This window comes from Eurypyga helias, unplaced genomic scaffold, assembly GCF_000690775.1.
Source record: "Eurypyga helias isolate BGI_N326 unplaced genomic scaffold, ASM69077v1 scaffold4031, whole genome shotgun sequence".
NCBI classification, from domain to species: domain Eukaryota; kingdom Metazoa; phylum Chordata; class Aves; order Eurypygiformes; family Eurypygidae; genus Eurypyga; species Eurypyga helias.
The window spans coordinates 30,090-54,672 of record NW_010232581.1 but is presented as its reverse complement, the minus strand read 5'-3'; the positions used below and the strand labels follow the sequence as shown (position 1 = coordinate 54,672).

Genomic DNA, 24,583 nt, shown 5'->3' with positions numbered 1-24,583 from the left:
CCAGGTCTGTCCTCTGCATCCGGAAACAGCTACCTAGCAGCCACGGTAAAGAGAGTTAACTCTTTCCTGATTAAACCCAGCACAATCACTTACACTACTTTCCTGCAACATAAGTATCTTATTAGGCGAAAAAGGTATTATTGGATTTAGACATGTATCACTGGACCCAATTTCTTTCTGGCATGCTTCTGCTACTGAAAAGTGCCTGAGAGAAAGACTTTTACAGAGATCATAATATAAATATGTACTTAGTCCACGGAGTTTTTAATTTACATGTTCTTTACCTTTGATCATTTGTGTTCAGAATCAAAGAATAAATTTTAAAAAATAATGGTACAGAATCCTTTCAGCAGAGTAATTTTGGTCAGACTTCACTCGAAATATGTATGAACTATCAGAATAAGTAGTAGTAAAACATATCTTGGATTATTTATATATATATGCCCATGTACATATACATGTGAAGATAGAGTTTATTTAAGTTTAAACAAGATAAATTAAGCAGAAATGTCTAAATACTGTTTGAAATCCACAATGACCCTAACTGCAATTTCTTATCTCGCATAGTAGAAAAAGCCTAAACCCAAACCAAAATAAGCTTGTTCTGTCTGGAAGCCCCTACAGCACCATCCCCCTACGAACCATTTTTTGATGGCAACTCTAAATAAAAGTGCAACACTGTATGATGCATGATCATCTATACCATGTTTCTTTTCCTCTTCTCTCTGTCATAACAATCTGATCCATATGCCTCTTGATAAGTAATATTATTTGGTTTTCATTACAATATTAGATGTAAACCACAACATATACATATTCCAGTAACAGTAAATCATGACTTTATCAGCCCTTATTCAGGTCAATGCTTCTGTTTGGACTACTTGTTTGTATATGTATTCTGTAATGTGAACAAACTCTCCAGATAATGAGTACGTCCAAACTCAGAAGGCCTGTCTCAATAAGCAGAATTGTCATAAAGATTTGTTGTGTTATGCATTGATAGACTCTAAGTGGAGACAGAACACTTAGATGTTATCTGTAGATTTCCATAAATGTCCAGGACATTTATGGACAGGAGGTTCAGACAGATGTAAACCAGCATGGTCACAAATATTATGGTCATACAGAAGCAAGCTCAAAACATATGTGTTCAAAACCACAGAAAGATATGTTCATTGAAGTAGTGTCTTTTCATATTATCATTTCATCATACTTTCATATGGATGTTTAGTCCACATCAGTCAGTTACCTGTGAACATTCTGATTACAAGAACACAAAAAATGCAAAACTCCTAAAACCTTGTTTCATATTCTCCCCCACTTAAACTGTTTAAAAAAGATTGACTTCTCTTTCAACATTCCATGCAGCTACAGCACATAGTATTAATAAGAGAGTCTGACTCATGTATATGACAGTTATTCTCTATCAGCAAGTTCTGATGTCTGCTTGAAAATATGCTACCCATAAAAAACTCTGTATAACTAATTCTTTTTTCCACTTTAAGTCTACATTAAACATAATGATTTTTGAACAAGGCCATTATATGGCATTTATGACCGATGAGGTTAGTTGAGTTCCTCATTTGTTATTGATCCTCAGGAAAAGTATTGTATGTCAGTCAGCAGTGCTAAATTTTGTTCTATACTTAAAGTGCAGAGCATTCGTTCCAAGAAAGAAATAATTTCTGAAACAATGAGCAGATGTGCTACGTGAGCCTGATTAAACATAAATAAATGAAAAAAACTAGTTTTTTCTCCTTCTGTATCTTATTACAGGTAGATATGCATTAAGGTCTGCTCCCTGCTTCTTTCTGGAAGAATGGGATGCAATGATATCAGAAGGAATCTCTTCTGACCATAGTAACACACTATATACTGTGCTAACTAAAAAGGAAAACCATACAACAGCTACACTTTTTAGTCACACGTTTCTGAAACAAGGCCTGACAGAGGTATGTGATAGTGCAACTGTATGCAGATGGTACATTCCTAGTTTTCCTTTGCATATTCATAGTAAAAACTTTCATCAACTGTGAATCCATTCCCATTTATAAGACCACTACTTATAAAGTAAGGTCGGAAATTTTAGGAAGTAAGAATCGTGAGCATGGCCTAAAAAACCTAAATGATTTCCATAAACTCAGTTTCCCTATACAAAAAGAACAGCAAACAAGACCACAGTAGAAAACTTATGTGACCGATTTTTACAATAATATTAGGAAAGTACATCTTTAAATGAATACATAGATTATGTAAGTACATCTGCATAAAGTCATTGGGAGTCATTCATCTTCTGATGGGCTAGTTCCGTCAGGGTCAACATAAACTAGCTAATAAGGGCACTCCATTTTTCATGTAAAGGAAAAGACAGCTCTCTATTCTTGTTGTTTCTTTAATTTTCTTTCTCTGGCTTGATTTTGTCACATCTGCTGCCGCTCTATAATGTTCTTGGTGCATTTGACTCCCATAATTTTGGGCAGAGTGATAAATAAATATTAACCTAGTGGGAACTTAGGGGACATTTCTGGGAGATTATACCGGTAACTGCCTATGCTAATAATGACTCAGATTAATGGTGTAAAAGAAATCTATACATAATGCTACCTAGCATCTCATCCTTGATACGGATGTCATTTAGTTTCTGAACAAAAATAAACCAAAATAGTCAAACCCAAAAATTAATAATGACAACAAGCTACATGAGAAACTCAAGGTTCAAGGCAGCAGCTTCTCCTCATGTATCCAGAACCTCCTGCATGTCAGGGCAAAGTGTTAGCACTGGTAGCTTTCTTCTGGACCAGTTCCAAGGGTAAATTAAAATAAGACTAAAAATACTCACAGCTTTAACTTAGTTACCATTAATATACTAACCAAACAAAATCTCTAGGCAGTTACTATTTTCTTTATGCAGATGAGGCACAGAGACAAAATAGGTCCATCCTACAGAATCAATTTTGAAAAACTGTGAATTGAATTTAGTTAATGTGAATATTTAGACTTAAGTAAATATTTCTACATTATATATAGAAAGTTGTTACACGCTGTACCGATCTGTTACAAAAAACTGTAAGATGAATTAATCATGCATTTTCAATAGTATGCTCAGCAAAAAAATGTAATATTTGGCTTTTAAGACATTGATTAATTGTGTACAAGAAATGTAAGATTTCTCTTGGCTTACGTCAAACTAACACTGCAGCAGGATACTTCTCAGCACAAAGAATATTTCTTGAATTCTACTTGGATCATATATCCGGTTTTGAGAGAGACTGTTTTTTCATTCTGCACTATTATACAACACTTCTTTTTGCCTGGCATCTGACAGGCATTTCCATCCTTTGCGTTTACTTTGCTTCACTTCCTCAAAGCTGAGGCTGCAAAACCACAGCCAGCAGCCTCATACAGCTTTTCATGGAATACTGCCATTATAACCTGGCACCTAACTTCACTTTATTATTCACTCAGAGAAGTTTAAAACTCTGAGATGAATTTAAATATTTATTCCAAAAAAGAAACTGATGAAAAGCATCACCACAAAAGAAGAAAATGAAAAAAATGTAAGCCATTACTGAAGCAGCTCTTCTTGTGAAAGCTCTGACGTCCTTTGTTTGCCAGTCACCAGCGCCAGCTCATCCTTCAACTCCTGGATCTCCTTTTTCAGCTGGACAATCATCTATAAACAGCAAGGCATAAACCAAGCATCACCTACAAATTAATAGCTAGCTTATGATTTTTGCATTAGAAGGCTGAGTTTAAGGAAATATTATAGTTCGGTTTTCTCTTTTTTTTTAAACAACATCTCCTTTTAAAAAACAGACCAAATGCCCTGAATACACCAAGCACTTTTTTTTCCCCTTTTCCATTTACAAAAACAAGAGAAGTCTTCCAAACTCAGTAAATTCTATGTTAGAAGACATGACTATACAGAAAAAGTTCAAAAGATTATTTGCAAAAGAGAAAAATAATTTGCCATGGGAAGAAAAAAAAATGCTTTCTGACTCATTAGTTTTGCCTGTTAGTAATGAAAACACATTTAAAATAGAACTGATGTCTTTGTTGGAGAAGGGACAAATACACACCAAAAGTGATTTTTTTTTTTTTTAATTTACCTTCCCTTTAGATACAAAAATACTAAAACCGTATCTTAGCATTTTAAACTTAGCTTTTCTTGCTTGCATAACATTTCACTCATTAGAATTATAGCATACTATAATTGGTGGATGTATCAGTTGTTAACAACAAACAAACAGTATAAACCAATATGATGAAATTAACTTGCATGAAAGAATAGTTATGACTGAGAAAGTGACTTGGAGAACTGCACTAGATTTTTAAATTCTAATAGCTCATTATTTACGCTGGTACTTTTGGAAAAGATATTTCTATAAAACTATATTTTACAAATCATTGTCTTTCCAAAGCCAAATTCTACGAAGTGGGGACAATACACAAACCCTTAAGTCTAAAAAATATGAATGAGCTAGTTCTTGGATACTTTATAGTTGACCATTTTAACGTTGCGGCACCTTATAATGGTTCAAGCGTATCAGGAGTCAAATGATATTTTTAGATGGATAAGAGTACACTGATTCCACGTGCAAAATAGGTTTCTAGGAGCAGAATGTTTTCAAGGAAAAATGAACCACTGTTGATTGTGTGCACTTCCTAGAAGTAAGACTGTTGAAACTGATGTCACATTTTAGTTAGATGTTAAAATTCCTTGAAACATTTGTGTTTCTTTTAACTTTTAAATTTAACCATGACTTCCTAAACTTTGAATGAGTATTTATTCCTTAAAAATCAAAATATTCTAAACATACATACGATTATTTCTTTTAACTCTAAACTTACGGATGACACGTTTGTTACTATAATATTTTCTACACTACATACAGTATATAATATTTTATTTAATCTATTAATCTATTAGTCTTAATCTATTAAGTTAGTGAACTGTTAATTACAGATGTTGCAAGAGTTCAAGAGTATTGCAGGCTAAATATTTTAACCTGATTTTAGGTTGCCTCACTCTGGTGCCACACTCTGATGTAGTCTGTGCCAATTACTGAGTCAATAAAATAAACTTTGGGGCTGGAGTATAAAAGGGCAGAAAGCTGAACTGATAGTGCCACCCCTGTTCAATGTTGAAATATCTTATGATTAACCTCAATCTGACAACAACAGAAATGCCATTTTCAGGACATGGATAAAAGACTGATTTTCAAGTATTATTAAGACAAAAATCTACAGAAGCATAATATTTTCATTTCTATTTTTAAATAAATGCCAGAGGGGATTAGATTTAATTCAGGCTCAACAGATCAGTTTTCAGTTTAACTCAAATCCTTTGGTCATGAGTGAGAGGTTTAAAGCTGAGTTGCTTAAAAAGTAGAGTAGGTAGAAGATCATCTTAGTAAGCTCCGCAGTCAGGAAGTCTCCATTATGAAGACGACACACAGCAGTCAGATTTAACTCGATTCTATCAAAAGGCATTATGTACTCCCTTATAAAGCATGCATTCATTGTAAATCCAGCACTTCACTGAACAATCAGGTTGCACCCTCAGAACACCGGCACCAAATTCCAGAGTGAGCACAGAGCCATATAGTGTCTAGGTACCTGTGTTCCCCTGCCTCTTCCACCAGGGGGGATGCTTTTCTAACTCTCTCTCAGTCCACTTTTGCTTTACTTGCTAAATGATTCTGCAGAGTGAGACATACCAAACTCGTGGAGTATAGCTCCACAGGATGTAGTAAATGTTCAGGAGCCTGCATGTGTTCTACCCTCAATCAAAGGCTTCTGTGGCCATGGAAGAAAAGTTTAACATGATTTGCTACTATAAAGGCTACGTAGGAAAGAAAAAAACAAAGACAGAAATGAGGAAATTGTCAGTGCCTACAGGGTTTATGTTTTGGATTTTTTTTGTGATGCTGTTACTGTTTGAAATTGTTTGGAAAGAACAAAAAAATAAAGAAAAAACAGCAGATAATCTGACAAGAATCTCCTATTCTCTTTGAACTTCAAGGACAAGAGAAAATAAAAGTAGAATCATTAACAGTAACTGAAATATGTTAATTGCCATCCAGTAATATTGAATTAAATGATCAATCATCTAATTCCTCAATTTTTAGACAAATACTTATGTTATATAATCTAGTATTCATGGAGAAAGCATTTCCTAGCTAGTTCAGAGGGTCATATGGGAACAAAATACATAAAACTTGTTATTACAAATTATTCATGAGAAATTCAGAAATATAGTAATAATTTTACCCATTAAAAGAAGAAACTTGGGGTATTTTATGCAGAAATGTTCTGTGCTTTACCAATGTGGATTATTACTTCTATCCTTCTCTGTACTTCCTAAATCCTCAATCCAGTCTGCAGAGCTTCTCTGCTGCTCTTTGGGATGTGAACACCAGCCTAATGCTTTAGTGTGAAAATCCTATTTCTACATCTCAGTTCCTTTTGTCCTAATGGTAATTTTAAAGAGTTCTTTCTTCCTAGCAAAAGCCTTCTTTGGACCAATCTCAATGAAGGCCTGTATCTGTGTGTTTCTTAGCTTTTTAGTACAAGAGCTGTTTCAGTTTAGCAGCGTACCTTCATCAAGTGACTAGTAACCTTAGTAGATTTTTAGAGTTTTGAGAACATCTAATTATCTGTTTCTACAATTTAGAAAAGAAAAGAAGCAACACAAAGATGATAATGAAAGTGACCATTGTTCCTCAGATGTCTTAAGAGATGATGAATACTTTTGAGGTTTATAAAGGTCCATTCAACTATAATTATGACCAAAAGAAAAAAGTTGTTATTTTCCATAAAAAATTGGAACTTGCAACAAGAAAAATTAATAGGATGATTCAGTATAAAATCTTCAACATCTAGTTGACTAGTATTGATTATTAAAACTTAAAAAAAGCAGTCTCCTTCCCTCTGCCCCCAGACAACTCTCACCAATCTGGGGTCAATTTCTTCATTAAGAACTGCTTCATTCTTAATAAGAGCAACTCGCTGTGCAAATCTGCAGGTTGATATAGATTCCTGGAAGAAAGGGAAAAAAAAAAAAGGCAGTTGGCTGCTAATGAAGTCAAACTGTTTCTATTTTTCATATATTTTACAGAAGTTATATGTCATTTCATATTGCAAAACAACAATATTCAAGGGAAATCAGGTTAGTGACAGATAAAACTGTCAAATTGTAGTATACATTTTATTGACCCAGTCAATGCCCTGATCAATGGTGTTTCAAATGAGACCTCAGCTGGCACTAAAGGTTAAGAAAGCCATACTACATGGGAGGTAAAAAGTTTTGAATTATGAGCAAAAGAGAAAATCAACTGGAAGCATATTTTTTTAGTGAAAATGGGACTATAGAAGCGTATGCAAAAGAAGCTGGGAAAAGAGATGAAGGGAAGAGTGGAAGTCCAGGAGTAACAAGAGTTTGTGGCAGAGACTCTGTGACAATCAGTGCATTCCTCCATCTAGGGCACAGAATGAAATCCAGGAACCCTAAATACGGTTCCCTCCTTTGAGATCAGCTGATACTTACACGCCAGACCCTGCTAGAGGACTTACCTGCCTAATGAATAAAAAGCCAGCAACTGTTCTCAGTTAGCTCAAAGAATAAACCATCATGCAGTAGCCTAAAAGCTCCAATGATGCTTGATAAACTGTATGCTAAGATTTTGAGATGTGCCAGACTGCATTTAAAATGTAAGAATGTACACATAACCCATACACTAAGAGAACTTTACTACTGTTACAGATTTTGGAATCAAAGTAATTCTGCAGTTTTCAGTCATCCAATATATGAAAATACCAACTTAAATATATGAATGTACCCACAGGACTTCTGTCTCAGTGCTTGTAGGGATGGTATCTGAATTAGGGTTACATGAAGAAAGATACTGGTGTTTATTGCCAAAGACATAATATATATACACAGAATCAAAGCATTTTCAAGGAAAGCAAAGGAAGATTTTACAGTTAAGAGGTGCACACAGTCTTAGCTGGACTCTATGGTAGCCTCTGCTGAACAGTTCAGGTGCCATGATGATCAGCTAATGTGATTTTAATTAAGTTCTATACATATATTAAGTACAACTATATGTACAGTGCACATACATACATTTCCACCAGACCTCTTTGCCCAGTTCAGTGTGAAGCATATGTTAAATTGAGTAGCTAATCAATTCAATTTTCAGTGTTCAATATGTAAGCTTATGATCTATTTATTCTACAACATCAAAATGGTAATCAGAACTGACAGCCACTGATTTCCTCATCATTTTTTTCTGTCATGCTTATCGTTCTGGTACCTGAGGGATTTACAAAAATTAACCAATAAACCCTACAGGTATTGATTTGCTGCGAGTGTGTGGAATGCTAAAAGTGAAGATGAAGTCAAAAGTACCAAACAAACATTTTGATTATCATTATATGATATTCTGTTCAAAAAAGCTTCCGTTCTACTTCAGTTATGGCTATAAGTCATTTATCTACAATTCAGAATCAACACCTTCTTTCAAGCATTCCACAGTACAAAAAACATGATGTAAGTGACGTGAGAAATTGTATACAAACTCTTTGGTAGAAGTAGGAATACATTCTAGTTCTCTTGGATCATATTTTAATTGTCCTCTTCATGAGAGGGCCGTTTCTTACTTTGAATTTTCTGCTTCACTGCTTCCATTGCAAGAGACAAACCTAAGTCTTTAAGAAAGTTGTTTTTATTATACAACTTCAGTTCATACTGGGAGTAATTGTCTTGTGCTTCCTTTGTGAATGAAATGCATACCCAACGGAAAAAGCCAAACAAACAAGCAAACAAAACATAACTATGCGTAATGACCCACAGAACTCCAAATTACAATTATGCACCTATTCTAGTTCGAACATTTTCTAATATTTAGCAATTGACTTAACGTCTGTCCTAATATTACTTGCACGTATCAGATTCTGGGGACCAAGGTTGGGATTCTTTTTTTAATTTATTTTTGAGAGGACTTAGGAAGGCCTGCTGTGTAGATGGTATATGTTAAAGCAAGAATATGAAAATTGTCAGCAGTTACTTTAGATAATTTCTTCTGCTAAATATTCTCAAAACAGAAACCTAGATCTCAGTGTGAGATAAATACACAAAAGGATGCCTATCTCACAGTGCCTAAAACACAGTCATTAACAAGCTCACCCAGTTGCGTTTGTCACCAGACATTATGCTTGCATAATTACATTTTTGCAAGTCTGAACAATCTGTTTTCATTTAACAGCAAAGTCCATTTTCTGAAGCAAAAAGAGTCTTCAACTAGATGAAGTATGGTTTTAGTATAATGCTTTCCACTGTATTTCATAAAGAGTCTTAAGGCTTAACAGTGGGGGGTTTTTTGGTTATTCACATTAGAATGCTTCAATGTTATGGAAATCAGGAAATAAATAGATTATAATTGGCTTTGAGCAGGGTTCTATGTATTCACATAACATATTATAAAATATACTATTTCAGCTGGAAGAGAACTACAGCGATCATCTAGTCCAACTGCCTGACCAAGTTGGGGCTCAATAAGTTAAATCATATTGTTAAGGGCATTGTCCAAATGCCTCTTCAACACTGACAGGCCTGGGGCATCGACCACCTCTCTAGGAAGCCTGTTCCAGTGTTTGACCACCCTCTAGGTAGAGAAATGCTTCCTAATGTCTTGTGTAAACCTCCCTTGGTGCAGCTCTGAAACATTCCCACGCATCCTATCACTGGATACCAGGGAGAACATATCCGCACCTCCCTCTCCACTTGCCCTCCTCAGGGGGCTGTAGAGAGCAATGAGGTCACCCCTTAACCTCCTTTTCTCCAAACTAGACAAGCCCAGGCCTTAGCCGCTCCTCACAGGACATTCTTTCCAGTTCTTTCACCAGCTTTGTTTCCCTCCTCTGGAGGCATTCAAGGAACTTTACATCCTTCTTACATCGTGGGGCCCAGCACTGCACACAGCACTCAAGGTGAGGCTGCACTAACACTGAATACAGGGGGATAATCCCCTCTGGTTGTGCTGTGCGTGATGCACCCCAGGATGCGGTGTGCCATTTTGGCTGCCAGAGCACACTGCTGGCTTGTGTCGAATATGTCAACCAGCACTGGTGACCAGTCGCCAGCCAGATGTAGCCCCATTCACTAGAGCCCTTTTAATAAACAAGAAGGAAACATCACTACATATAGTTCTACTGCAGGAAATTGGTGAAGAGAGATAAAAGTACTGGAAAATATTTCCAAAAATCCCAAATCATCCTACCCAATTTCCTCTTCCCCAGAGTTAACTCTCCAGTTATCTACCATACTCAACAGTCTCAACTCAAAGAAGTCTACAGAAGTTCTGCCAAGCCTTTCAGTGTGATCCATAATCTACTTCTAGATATAACCAGTATGTCCTGTGGAAAATTCATTGGAAATGCATTTTCATAACTCAAAGACATATTCATCACAAAAACAGTAAATTTAAAAAAAGAAAAATACAGTTAATTACTAGGTGTAAGTCATTTCCCAACTGCCCCTTGGCTCGAGGTTGCTTAGAGAAAAGCACATTTCTTAAACTATTTGTCTACATCTTACTGCAATTTCCACTGATAAAATTATCTTCTGGAAACACTTTTTTTTTTTTTAAGGATAAGAATGAAAGCATTCACACTTGAATTGCAAACTGTAATAAAAGTCAAAAGAACAGAAACTTTAGAGAAGTGAAAATGTTTTTGTTGAAAATAGATATAACATACATCTATATTTCTTTTGTCTACAGACAGCGTTGCTATCATGGTAGTCATGCAGTTTCCTCCTAGGCTGTCTCTTAGCACTGAGGTCATCATGGAGTTTCGGTAAGGAATGTGGGATCGGTTTTTCTCTGCAAGGGCAATTATTACCTGAAACAATAGCAAAAATAGAAAAGACACTTAAATTTACATGTCTATTAACGACTGACACATAAAAAGAACAAAACCAATCTGCTCAGGAACTTAAACTTCTGATGCAACAAAACTACGCTCATGCACCCAGTTAGCTGCAAACCCACTGATTTTACTGAAATAATTTCAATTTAAATTTCAGTATGTTTATATGTGTTCACAGGACGTGGACATTAAAGAATGAATAAACTTAATTTTCTCACACCCTAGTTTTAGAACCTCTCAGCAACATGCAAACTGAACATGGTAAGCTTAAAGTCACAGAATTTTCTAAGACACAAGAAATTACTCAAAATCTTCCTTGTATTTTTCTTAGTGTAATAATAAAGTATGGATAGTGTTCAAGTAAAAACTTCCTTACTATTTGCTAAAGCATGCTTTTAAAACTACACGTTCTTAAAGCATGTGGTTCTTAGAGGGGTCAACACATTTATTTCTGAGAAAATATCTTGAAAAGTGAGTCTGAACACAAATAAGATGGTATATGATCACAGTGTAATGCTGGAATGAAATAATTCATTTTAGAATATACATGCCTTGGCCAAAAAGGAAATGGTACACCTACTATTCTCTGTTGCCTTTCTCATCTGTTTACATTATGAAACTGTCATCTCTTTATTAATTTTAAATAATCTTCAAATTTTAATCTTAAATATAAATTTAATATGGATTAATATTAATATAACAAAGTTAAAATTTAATAATTAACTTAATTATTACTATATAAAAAGTTAGATTACCCCATGATCTATTGTGATATAAAAGAATTTGAACTCTTATCTGGTCAAGCACTGTACTGAAAAACTGTACCTACGAGTCGTGCAAGCTATCTTAAATGATTAGAATTTGTTTTTCTTTTAATAGGTGTTACACACCAGCATATATTTTGTTTATGTTGCACTTAAAAGAATTGTTATTTTACACAATTTAGTAGCAACTTTTTTTGGCACTGGTTTCTCTTAACGGTCTTTAGAAAGTAAAAAAATTCTTATGACTATAAATCACACTGGCAGCCCTGAGAGGGAGGAATGCATAATATGAAAATTACCATCTTGTAAAGGAATCTGGAAATCCATTCCTGCATCTAGGTTTTCAAAACTCATGTATTACAACTTGTTAGATAGAAATATGCTATCTCTCTTTTTAGTTTATAATATCACACAGAAACCTTATAGTAGTTTGGTGTACACTTTAGTAAGCACATTCTCAGTCTCTGCCACGCGGAGACTAAAATCTGTATAGACAAGATGGGAAAGAGGCCAGAGGAAAGATACGTTATTTTCGTCAGAAATGTGAACTGTGTTTCAGAGAAGTTCATTTTTTCTGAAGTTCACAGAGGACATCTGTAGCCCACGTAGAATCTGAACCATCCCACAATGCCAGTGAAAAGCTGTGACCAGCTCTCATGATGCAGGAGCCACTGTACTGTCACAGATGATGGATTTAAGTCCCCTTAGCAAAACCTCACCAGAATCACTAAATTAATCTTTATAATCCAATCAAGGAATCTGGAAGAGAAAGAGGAGAAATCTGAAGGAGAGGGGAAGGATGTTCTTTCACAAAGTGATACAGTCCACCTGTACAGGATCTGAACTAAATCTTCTAAGAGCCAACCAATGTGATAATCAGAACATTGTCTCATTTTTACACAGTCAAAAAAGAAGGTGTTATTATCCTTTGGACAGGTCTGGGGTTTGTTTTAGTTTCGCCCTTTTTTTTTTTTTAAATACTGGTAAGTCTAAGCTTAAAAACCTTAATAATGTTACTGAAAAAGGACTGTAATATGCTAATTTAACATAATTGAAGGCACAAAGTTCCATTTTGAGTGGGTCAAACAAACCACTTTAAGTCCTAATTAATTTTTTAAATGTAAAATCTGTCACTTTTTGCAAAATTGCATCTGATATGAAACATAATAGCATAGAGCAGGTACAATCACTCACTAATAACTTCACTGAAACTTTTGGAAATATTGTTAAGCATAAAGGAAGGCCTGAGATTCATACATGGTTATGATATGAACTGTGCACAAGAGTGCCTGTTGATGATCACAACCTTTGTGCAAGCAGTAATTTCACACAGAGAATGGATCTGCACCAGTACCTCATGCCAACAGGCAGTCTGTACATGTTCTCAGAGCATCCTCCAATGAGGATTTTGGGGTACGTCAAGTACAGAGCTATCAGCTACATCGGTATCTTGCTGTTTAGTGTATCACGTGCTCTAAAGCCATATGCCTACTCCAGAGGTCTCCTTTTTTTCTCCTGTCTGCAGTCTCCAGACCTCTGACACTGCCTTTGATCCGTATCCAGAATCCTTCCAGATTCCTGTTCACACCCCCCACTCTTCAGATTTCTGCCAATTAAGTCTCCTATCCCACCTCCCATTTCTAGAAGAGTTTATAAGCTGAAGCTCTGGTTCTTAGAGAAAAAAAAATCCAAACTCTACTGCCATTGTCATGTAGTTTGTTTGCTTGTAGTTTTCTTACAAGCATTCTCACTTTTTGAACAACATACGCTTCTCTCCTCCAGTAAATACTACAGGTCTTGCTGGAAATAAGTCACCCCCCAAAAAATAATGATTTGCTAATCAGAAACAAATGTATGTATTTCACTTGAAATTATTAAGAAGTTCCTGTTTATCTGTTATTCTAATATGTGCATATGTTAATTAGGAAACAACAAACCCAGAAAATTACCTTATTATAGGTTGTGAATAAAAATAGCAATATGGTTAGCAATTATTCACTAATAAATAAAAATCTTTTACATTCCCAAAATGGAACTCAAGTTAAATGCCAGCTAACAGGCATATTCATCAAAGCAGTAGGAACATTGTATTATGGGGAATTGTTATTTTAGGGAATTACATGTAGTTCTAATCCCACTATAATGTCAAAGCATGTGGCTGCCTCACTGTTAATCTGTAACTCTAAATTTGGTCCCGGATACCCTATGCTGTGTATCAGAATGGAATACCTACACATACACAGAGAAAAGCAGTTGTAATTCCAGAACACGCTACTGCATCTTGCAGAGCGCAGAAGCTACCCAGATATGGTAGTAGGAGCTTTTGAGAGCACCTATGCATCAAATAGCTGTGGGCACTAAAACCAAATTGTCCCTAGTGCCGTTGCAGATTAGCTGCATGACACTATCAACTCCATTTTGCTCTAGACATAGAGGCCACTTGGAGAAAAAGTGCCACTGATTTATATGATGATTTTTTTTTAACACATTGTAGTTATTTAATGAGTAGACCAAGTGTGATACACAGAACTGTATTCCCATTGTCATCTTGACACAAATCATTTTACATGACTATTTTATTATTCAAGTTGTTTAAAAATGGCATAACAGTAAAACATCAGTAGATAACTGAATAGTTGAGCATGTAAATAAGCTCATTTTGAGGAATCCTTGTACTTCAATATCAATCACTGCAAGGTCAGGATTGAATGGCCCAAATCCCACTGGTCTTTTATTCAGTATTAGAGAAAATTTTTATTAACAATACCCAACCCCTGACAGAACCCAAGGTGCTCATCTCCAACAGTATTTATTCTACAACAGAAGTTAAAAGTTGCATGGTGGATGGAGGAATATTTATGCTTCTACAGCACATCAAATCTATGTATCTCATAACACACTACCCAGATTATTAAATTCAACCTCACAGAAGCTCATCCCATGTTGCATTCTAAACACATAAATAAGAGGGATCCTGAATATGATTTATATGATTCTGAAGTGATTCTTTTAGAATCACTTACCCTTACCATTTCCCATGAGTACAACTGACAGACATTTTACTTCAGGGTAAAATTTAAACAAATGGGGGTTATGAAAAAAATTCAGTATAATAGTAAATGACTGCCACCTGCTGTGCCTTAAACTGCTTCTTTTGACAGATGAAAAATTTCTGATAGTAGATTAAATGAAATCTAAGATTTCTTCCTGTTAACAGAAAAGCACACAAACAAAAAAGAAAAATACTGTTCCCAGTAAGTCGAACAATCAGTTATATTTCCTAATCCTAAGTTTTTAGGTATCTTCACATTTAGACAATCACAAAATTTTCTGTTTTAATGGATATCCTCAACTGCAAATTTTACTAAATAACACATATACTGGAATATAAAGTAAAAGGGACAAATCTGAATTTTAGAGTTAAGTCATTCCTCCCCCTGCCCCCCCCATTCATTTGTCCCACTAAATGGCAGCCTCACAGACCTGTTATTTTTGTATATAAAAATTTCTAAAGAGGCCTTGGGAAAAAATTACTGTATTCTCCAGGAGAACTCAAAAAATTGATTTTTTTTTTTTGCAATAGGAACAGTGTTTACTGTACAGTGAAAACAATATTATGTATTGAATCTATTAAGAACTTCATTTCTCTTAGAGGCGTGAGGTCTAAAATCCACACTTGAAAAATCTTCAAAGATTGCAACTTAATAGCACATCATCAACAAAATAGATGTCACTGATTGCCCAGTGCCTCTTATTTTTGCTTGGTGCTTTACAGCAGTAGAATAGAAGACATCACAGCAGATCAGGGAGACAAATGTAAAATGCATTAGATTTTTATAAATAAGCATAAATGTCTTTTAGCAATGCCACAAATACTAAACTGAAAAGAAATACCTGAAAGGAAGGAATGTTATGGAATACAGACAATGCCTATGAACTGGTGGAAAGAAAAGTTACTAGAAGATACCAGTCTCTTTTTCATCACTCATTACATTCACAAAAATTACAAGTATCCTAAGATGCAACATCTTATTTTTGTAGCTGAGAAGGGAAAATGATTATGTCAGATCAGTGGAGTAAAAATAATTTAAACCTCCCAATAATAATTATTATCATTACCAATATTATAGAATACATTGTTAAAAATAATAATAATAATAATAATAGTAGTAGTCTGTTAACCAAACCTTTCTACGGGAATGCTTCATCTTCAAAGTGTCCTTTCATCACCTTTATCCTAACTCATTCTTTGTTTATTTTTCAAAAGAAATTTAGTAAGATGAGTCAGGATTAATCTACTTTCTCCATATTTGCCTTTTCCAAAAAGGAAAAATAAAAGGCAACAGTGGAAGAGGGATAGAGCTTTTAGTACACCTAAAATCAAGAGACAGCTTGCATTTCAGCAGCTGAATGATAAAGATTTCTGGAGATTTAATCTTATTTCAGTTGCATCTATGAGTCCTACCAGTATAAAATAAGTTACAGTGGCTACTCCATAAATACATTAACAAAGGTAACTCCTGCCCCAAAGAGATCAAAGATTCACATTGGCAGAGAAATAAAACAACACATAATGGAAGAACCTAATATTTTACCATTTAACAGTACTTGAACCAAACAAAACCCAATGACTTTAGTTCAATGATTCTTGAGTGGTATATCCTGATCCCAGCTGTGGAAGGGGAAGAGGATCATAAAGAACATTTTTAGCAGAAACATAGCTGCAATCTTGTAAATAACTTCAGCATTCCAAATAAAAACAGAAAATTATTTTTTAAATTTTACCCTGTATAACTACTATAACCTTACTGCTCAATTGTTAAGCTCTGCCTAAATTAAAATATGTTTTTTCAAATGAAGACCTATAAACTCAAACATTAAAAAAAACCCCTTGTAATAAACACCCCAAGACTAACAGAATATTGGAGTCAATATTTCCAAAACATTGCCCATTGCTAAATAAGAATGTAGAACATGGTGAAATGTTTAACTCTAGCCCAGTTTTACCTGTTCCAAATAATGTAATGACAGGTTGATGTATTTAGCTTCTGTCAATAAGTGACCTCCAACTCCAGTCTTTGCAACACGCTCTGATCCAGCAAGGTCTACTAAGTGTAACTTCGAGTGCCGGATAGTTGCAGATCCAGGTTCCTTGCTGGAGATGTGAATAGTGAAAATGCAGTGAGATCGGGTTGAGGCTTGGTTCATCGGAGTCTACAGTGAAAAGAAAGGAAGAGTCCTCAATGTTTATTTAATAAATAAATTTAGCTTTTTATAGCTCAGTAATCCAGCAACTGAAATCAACTACCCATTTTTTTTCCCCACTATTTCACCTGTAACGAACATGCAAGAAGAACCCAAAAGGATTTACCTGGCACTCGCATTCTGGCCAAATACTTAGATAACTTTGATGTGGACAAATTGTACTACAAGCAACTATCCTTAAGCAAGATACTCTAACAGTGAGTACATCAGCAAAGGCCTTACTGTGCTGAGGAATACTAGAAAAGGGCACCTTGATCACAGGAGAAGTTACCAATCCCTGTTCTCCAAGAAGTTATGAATTTCTCCATTGATACGCCTTTTTTTGGGGGGGGGGGGCTAGATAGCTACCAGTGTAACTAAGACTAGGAGTTTAGGCTTTAGACTTTCACATTTATATTACTTCTATGAAAAAAATTTAACTTGGTAAAATCAATATCAGAATATTATGTGGCACGACAGTTTTCATAAGAGGCTTGGCTTTAAATATATTTATTTGGAATAGCTACTGCCACACTTCCTTAACACATCTAAAGCATCTTTTGTTAGTTATAGCAAGCTGTTGTTGGAAACTTATACCTGAAGAAGCTCCTAATTATCCTCAATGTGTAAATAGCTAAAGCTTTAGAATATACATGGAGATTATAGGTCTACCATATAAATAGTATTTTTATTTACAGACTATAACAAGTATGACTACATTGTTATCAGGGCATAAAATCTTGCCGAAAAATAGAGTATGAAATAAGTTAATAAAAAACATGGTAGTGAAATAAATGAATAAATAAATATTATTTATTAGCAACTACACCTATTTATACCTGTTTAAAAAGATGATTAAAACTCCTGGTTAAATTGAATACATTAATCTCTTGTCTATACTCTATTCCTCTGTTATTCTAGAGTAATTACTTATCTAGGCATACCCTGTAATTCAGATGAGAGATGCTAACATATTGCTTTTGGTTTCATACCAAAGCAGACTATGGAGCAAACATTCTATGGACAGGCTAAACACCTAGCAGGTGTTAAAGGTGTGTCTTGTTATTCCAGAACGGACAGAAAGACTGCAACCTGAATATTCCTTCAACAGGAATAATATGAACAGCCATACATCTTGGTTGAATTGTCTCCCCTTCAATTTCCCAAGACTTTTTTTTTTTCAGCCTTAATTGTGCCAGCACAACTGAACTGTCTCTGGGAACTGATCCAACTCGAAGAAAACAAAAAAAGGTCTGCAAACCATAGATATTTAACCTGGATCAGTTTCCTGATTCAGTCAGAGCACAGCTGTAGAAAACAGTTCTGTTAGAATAATTGACAGTGGCAGCAAACATCGTGTGAATGAGGTGGTAGTGTGCAGGAATAGCGTACACTTGTAGGTTTTGGTGAAAATTCTCTAATGAAATTACAGCCTTAACAGTATTTTGTTTCAGGTTGCTATACCTAATAAAGCCAAGCTCAGAGGGAGAGGGGGAAGAGTTTTGATCATTAGTTTATACAGATGAGGAATTTGGAACAATGCAGGCAAGCAAGCCACTGGCTCTGCTTAACTGCCTGGTTTGTAAGGATCATTTCACAGCCTTGTGAAGCGAGCATCAGAGCCGAGTGCTGTCACACGCTCTGCTCTCAGAGGAGAAGCTGAACAAATGAAGGGGAAGCGAGTTGTAGCATGGGAATGAAAACAAACAGGCTCAAGGAAAGGTGTCAAGCAAGAAAATATTCCCAAATATATTTAAAATGAAGTTATACCATGAAAAAGTTATACGCTATTAAAATGTACTTTATTCAGCGAATCCAATTCCATGAATACTCAGAGCCAACTTTACTTATTTGACTAGGAGAGCTATGATTTTACTACTTCTAGCTCTGTGAAGCAGGACTGAATATTTTATTTTTCCAGCTCAAAACCCATAACAATTCATGTTTAGGAACATTCTCCACAACAGAAATGATATTTAGTGACATTTTGTGCTACAGCATGGGTCACACTATACTGCAGACAATCCCCAGCTAGATCAAACATCAATACAGGTCTAGCTATGGAAGCAGAAAGTAAAGCTTGCTATGGAAGAAGCAGAAATCATCATTCTTCAGAATAAAGATTCTTAGGCAAACTTAAGTTTCACTATACAGCAAAACCTCATTATTTCAAAATGTGTTTTTTGTTACAGCTGTTTACCCCCAACAGAGGCAAGAAGGAAAATTAAAACATTAAAAGCTCAGAGGCAATATTTGGCCTGTTAGTTCTTTATTCTCTAGAGCAATACATTAGCCACAATTTCTTCGTGCATGTTCCAAGCAAATTCTGTTGGACTGTCCATTAGAAATTCCATTGCTTTTCCCTCCATAACTTTTTTCCCCACGTACAATGAGTGAAGATAATTTGGGAGTCATTGGCTAGAAACCCAAACTGCTATTTTCATAGAATCAAAGAATGATTCTCATAAAATTTTCATTAAATCCTTCTTCAGGGTAGAACCATGCTTTAATTAATACACCAATACTCCTACTTACAATATTATTTGGTCTCCACTTTGCAGTTCCTGGATCTAGAAAGCTCTAATAGAATTCTTGCAGTAAATGTAAAGCAATAAAAATTTAAACTGTTAAGTGGGATAGGATTGTAAAATGTTAATTGCAGTCAGAATCCCCCACACTTTGCTACTTTTACCACACAAGTAGATGTAAAGAACACAAAACCAGAAATGACAACTTGTCAGCATCTTCAGTCCAAAAATCAGCCTTTTTTATCTTGTTTGTTCTTTTTTTATCTTACATATGCAACTTCCGAGTATCACCTGCTGTTCAGAAAGTCTGAAAATTGAAAACTAACAAACAATATATTCTGGACAGTGTCTCGGAACTTACTAAAAAGTTCCTTTAGTGGCTTTCAGGGTTCATTTTTGCTTTGTTAGCAGTATTCAAACCATATGTATATGAAATCATCCTCACACTAGTTGGACACGCTGAAGGGAAAAAAAAAAAAAGGAAGAGGGGAGTGTCCTGGCTCTCAGCAGATGGTTGCTATTGTGAAAGTTATATATAGAACAACTGATGAGCTGCAGTTACTTACAAAGAAATAATTTTTTCCAGGAATTCTGTGACATCATAAACCACATAAGCAGACTTCAGAAGCTTTGTGATATCATATGAACAGTACAAAGGAATTAATGCCAGGTCATCTGTTGCTGCCCATTTGTGGCATGGTAAAAGAGGAATTCAATAACATTTCTTTCAAGATCATGATTTGGTAAAGCATCGATGTTTTGTTTGATCTCGGAAAATATGTACAAGAGATTTGAAGTCACACAACCCAGTCTCCTTTTTCTCCAGGAACAGGATATACCTGTGTGTACTGAAGTTAAAAGAAATTGTATAGAAGCTTTGTGACTTAAAACATTATATGTATTCATACAACAGTTCAAGAAGGTGGTTTCTACTTAAATGAGAACCTGCAGCACAGCCATATTGCAAGAAGCCTCCAAATCGGATGTTTCTGTCAAGGAATACAATGTCATAAAAGGCCCAAAAACTTGCTGGAGACGAAGTTATCCATCTAATTGATATCTATCTTAAATAAATAAAACTCTGTAGAAGTTACTCCCTGTACAAGAATTTATGTATTTCCCAAACCCTTTATTTGTTGCAGCTGCTATTTATAAATTTTTTTTTCACTACGAATAATAGCCAGAAACAGGACACTACATGTCCAAATAGTGTTCTTAATAACTGAGAACCTAGGAAAGAAAAGGTTTCTTAAATAAGAGAAAAACATATTTAAAGCTTATTTGAAAATTACCATTAAACTAACAGAAGCTGTTACTATCTGGAAGAATAATGTGCTGATTATGGCTGCCAAACAGACAGAAAACACAGAAAAGAGTTCTGGACAGCTGGGACAAAAAGATTTCATAGGTGATAAATGCAGCTGGTCAGGCCACATTGCATACAGCTTCCACTTGGCAGTTTATATAGTTCCTGTGAAATCTCTTCTTTGAATCACAATATTTAGACATCAGAAGAACATGATTTTCCTGTATGAGTGATGATCCAAGGCATAAATGAAGAAAGGCTGATTCCGAAAGCTCCCATTTTTGGGGGGAAAAACGTCTTGGTGCAAAGGTACAAAATTTTATTTTAAGGATGGTTTCTTTTTCTTCTTAGGTTTGTGTTGCTTTTGAACTTTTTGAAGGGCAAGGGAAAAGACAAAAGCACTGATAGCATCCAAGGCTGACATTAAATTGATTTTCTACAACTCAAGCTACAATCAGGTGGATACCTGTAGAAAGTTCTGACACCTTCACTTCAAAGTTCAAATAGTAAGAAAAGTTCCACTGTATCCTACAAGAATAATAGTAAAGCAATATAACACAGCTGGTTTCTCTAGTTGAAATTCATCCTTAGAATATTCTGGTATTTTCACATTGTTGGTTTACAGCAGAACATCATAAATCTCCGGAAAGCTGAAGGAGTAGACATTCTTTGTTGCAAAACAGTGGATATATCTGTCTAACCAATGTAACTCCACCGGTTCCAACAGAACCATGCTATATGGAAGGGTACCTAGGTTGAAGAATAGGAGGTCCCTGCCTTTTTATCTGGTAGATGAGTGAGACCTTAAAATATCTTTAGTTTCCTTTCTGATTAATATGGTACAAGTGAAGGGGCTCTTCAGGTGTACTTAGGTACGCTTGACACTGTTGAAATCGCAGATTTATTGCTATGAAAATACAAGGATCAGAACAGTTGCGATCTGACACTTCCCCAATTTCTAAAAGCATTATTTTACCTTGCCGTATTTACTACAATTACATTTTCACAGTTTGCCCAAGGTAACTGAGGTAACTTTTAAAGTAATTAATATTCCCTGGTGAGGATATTATCAAACTTTACATTATACAGTGCCTTTTATGCATATAAATCCCAAAGTACTTTAAGGACTATTTGAAGTCCAACATATGACCAGTGACTGTTTTACCACACATGGAAATTAAAGCATCGGTGCTGAAATGATGGTGCCATTTGGCACTAGTGATACTATAGTAGCAGGTTTGTCAGATGTTAATAAATTAACTGTTGACACTAATGAGAAACCTAGGAAAGCAGAAAGTTGTAATTAATGCTGAAATGCAGCTCTAACATGGATAACATACCTTCCTGGCAAAAGTTTCATTTAATCTCTTACGTTCACACTTTCAAATACTATTTTTCATATTTCATCCAAGAAAAAAATGTATTCAAACTCTACCAGTGGCTTTCTAAATATATTCAAGAGAATACTAATAGACAATAAAAATAAATACAAAGCGAATGGGTCCATTTCAGAAGTTACAACTCAGACCCCACAACTATCTTTAAATGTTGAAGAGTTTCATTCTTTCTTGAAATAAATATATTTAAATATTGCCAAAAGCTTACTGCTTGACCCATGTGTACTTCAAACATTTTAAATGATGGAACAAATACTGTGTAATAATCACTGTCTTTTGAGTTTAAGCAATGAAGTATTATAGGTATAAAATCACACACTAAAACATTTCCTTCCTCATTAAAATTTTTCATTAGAGGAAAAACCAATGCTAACTGCACATGCAACTCACAAAAGATTTTACAGCTTTGACATTGATGCATGCCCCTGGGAGGCTACCGGGTCTACCTTGCTCTGCTATTTTAAGAAAAATACTAGAAAAAGTACTAAGAATTCTTTAAATCACAGAGCTTCAGGCATATTATTTCAAGGGACAGTGATCTCAAGAGATTACCATCACAACAATTTAGAAAAGTCCACTTCAGCCAAAAGACATATTAATAGTATACCTACCAAGATAAAATGGTGTGTGAACACTACCTAAATGGTCAAACACTTATTTCTGTACATGAGCTTTTTTAGATGCTGCTGCAACTACCTTTGTCATATGTGCCAATTAGATTTTGAAACCCTTTGTTTGCATATATTTGAGATACCTAAATCATAAACCTGGCTTAATAAAAAAAAAAAATCAATTCAGAACCTGTTGCTGAGGTTCTTATGCATTCAAATGTAGCAAGAAACTGTACTTTATGGGGAAAACAAACCAACGAAAATATAGCCCTTACAGTTGGAAAAGATGCCAACAAAAGAATCATTTATTTTGGGTTTGTTTCCTGCCTATTTCTCCCTGGCAGACAAAAAACTAGACAAAAATTTCCAATTGGATTTTTACATTGTGAAGTATTTGTGCACAGATGTCTCCCACCTTCCCATTTTCACAACCTGCAGAACATGTCAAAACTAGAGCAAAGGATTGGTCGTATACTGACCTATAAACTAGTCCTGCACAAATTAGATTAGCTTCCTCTTTCTCCCTTCTCATGAGCTGTATAGTTATGTGTGGGAATATTTGGTTATAAATGTCCCCTTAAGTTTTAATGAAGGAGTGTAGCCTATAGAATACTTTTTTTTCATATTAAGATAATTTTCTTTTTAGCTCAGTCAGTGGTGGGGGCAAAACACAGCCCTCAAAACCCAAGTTAGACTCCACTAGCAGAGGCACTGCAGAAATTAAGTTGTCATTCTTATTTTCAAAATGGTCCTTCACCTCTGCAAAGAAGCATTATCTCAGGGGTAAAACATTCAATTGCAATCTTAGAGGCCACAGATTTCATACATGATCCATGACACTCACCTTAGCTATTCCATAGCCAAACTCATCATTAAAAAAAGATGAATCAAGCATGTCTTCTACTTTCTTTTCTATTTAGGTTTATCCATTTTGTGTCTTTTTCTTTAAAGTTTACCTAAACAGGGTCCTTTTTTTTTGTGGTCAGGAAGTGTTATCATAATTCAATTAAGTTTTAAAAATACAGATCTCTGGAGAAGTTATGGTTGATGTCATTAGGTCCTCTTCCGTAGACCTCTACATTAATCCCTCATTTCTGCAACCACAATTTTCTCATTCTGGTAAGTCATTGTATAGAGTACCACAGTTACTTAAAGCCAAAAATGCCAGTGATAACGGGAGATAAATTATCTAATGCCCAAGAGAAAGCACACTCAGTAAGCTCACTGAACTGTACTGCAACATACCTGCTGCAATTACAAAGGAACAATGTACTAGATAACTACAGAAATAAAACTTCTACAATGACATCTACCTAATTTAAAGTTTTTTGAATCATATTAGGATTCAGACAAGTTAAAGTAAATATTGCTGCAATGGGTAGTAATTATTCCAAGAAAGTATTCTCTGCATTTTTTTCTTTTAAGTACTTTTCATTAAAGACCAATAAAACAACTTTATAGTATTTATATAACAAAAACCTCAGCAGCAGAAGTGACAATGGCATAGCATTTACTAGTGCAAGCCATGCAGACTAGTGAATTCTCTGCTGCTGGGATCCCACACTTTTCATGTCTATTACTATGTTTTCTAGAAAGTTTTTTTTCTTTATGCTTAAAAAATAAGATAAAGAAGATTTTTCTTCACACAATGCAGTCAAGTCACGGAATTGTGTGTCAGAATTTCACGATAAAAATTTGCAGAGGTTGAAAAAAGCATCTGGGCAAATTCATGTAAAGAAAAAATACAACAAAAAAGTTAATAGCTATAAATAGCCTGAAACACAAACTAATGAAGATTACA

At 35.1% G+C, this 24,583-nt stretch overlaps 1 protein-coding gene across 1 annotated transcript in view; it reads right to left on the bottom strand.

Annotated features, from left to right (window-relative positions):
* Window positions 1–24,583, bottom strand: part of KIF6 (kinesin family member 6) — a gene marked incomplete at its 5' end in the record, with an annotated part of 157,561 nt that overhangs the window by 103,604 nt on the left and 29,374 nt on the right. Inside the window, 4 exons of the mRNA XM_010161423.1 lie at window positions 3,570–3,673; window positions 6,955–7,041; window positions 10,762–10,905; window positions 16,704–16,910. Coding sequence (XP_010159725.1) covers window positions 3,570–3,673; window positions 6,955–7,041; window positions 10,762–10,905; window positions 16,704–16,910 — 542 coding nt within the window. The remainder of the gene's footprint in view (window positions 1–3,569; window positions 3,674–6,954; window positions 7,042–10,761; window positions 10,906–16,703; window positions 16,911–24,583) is intronic.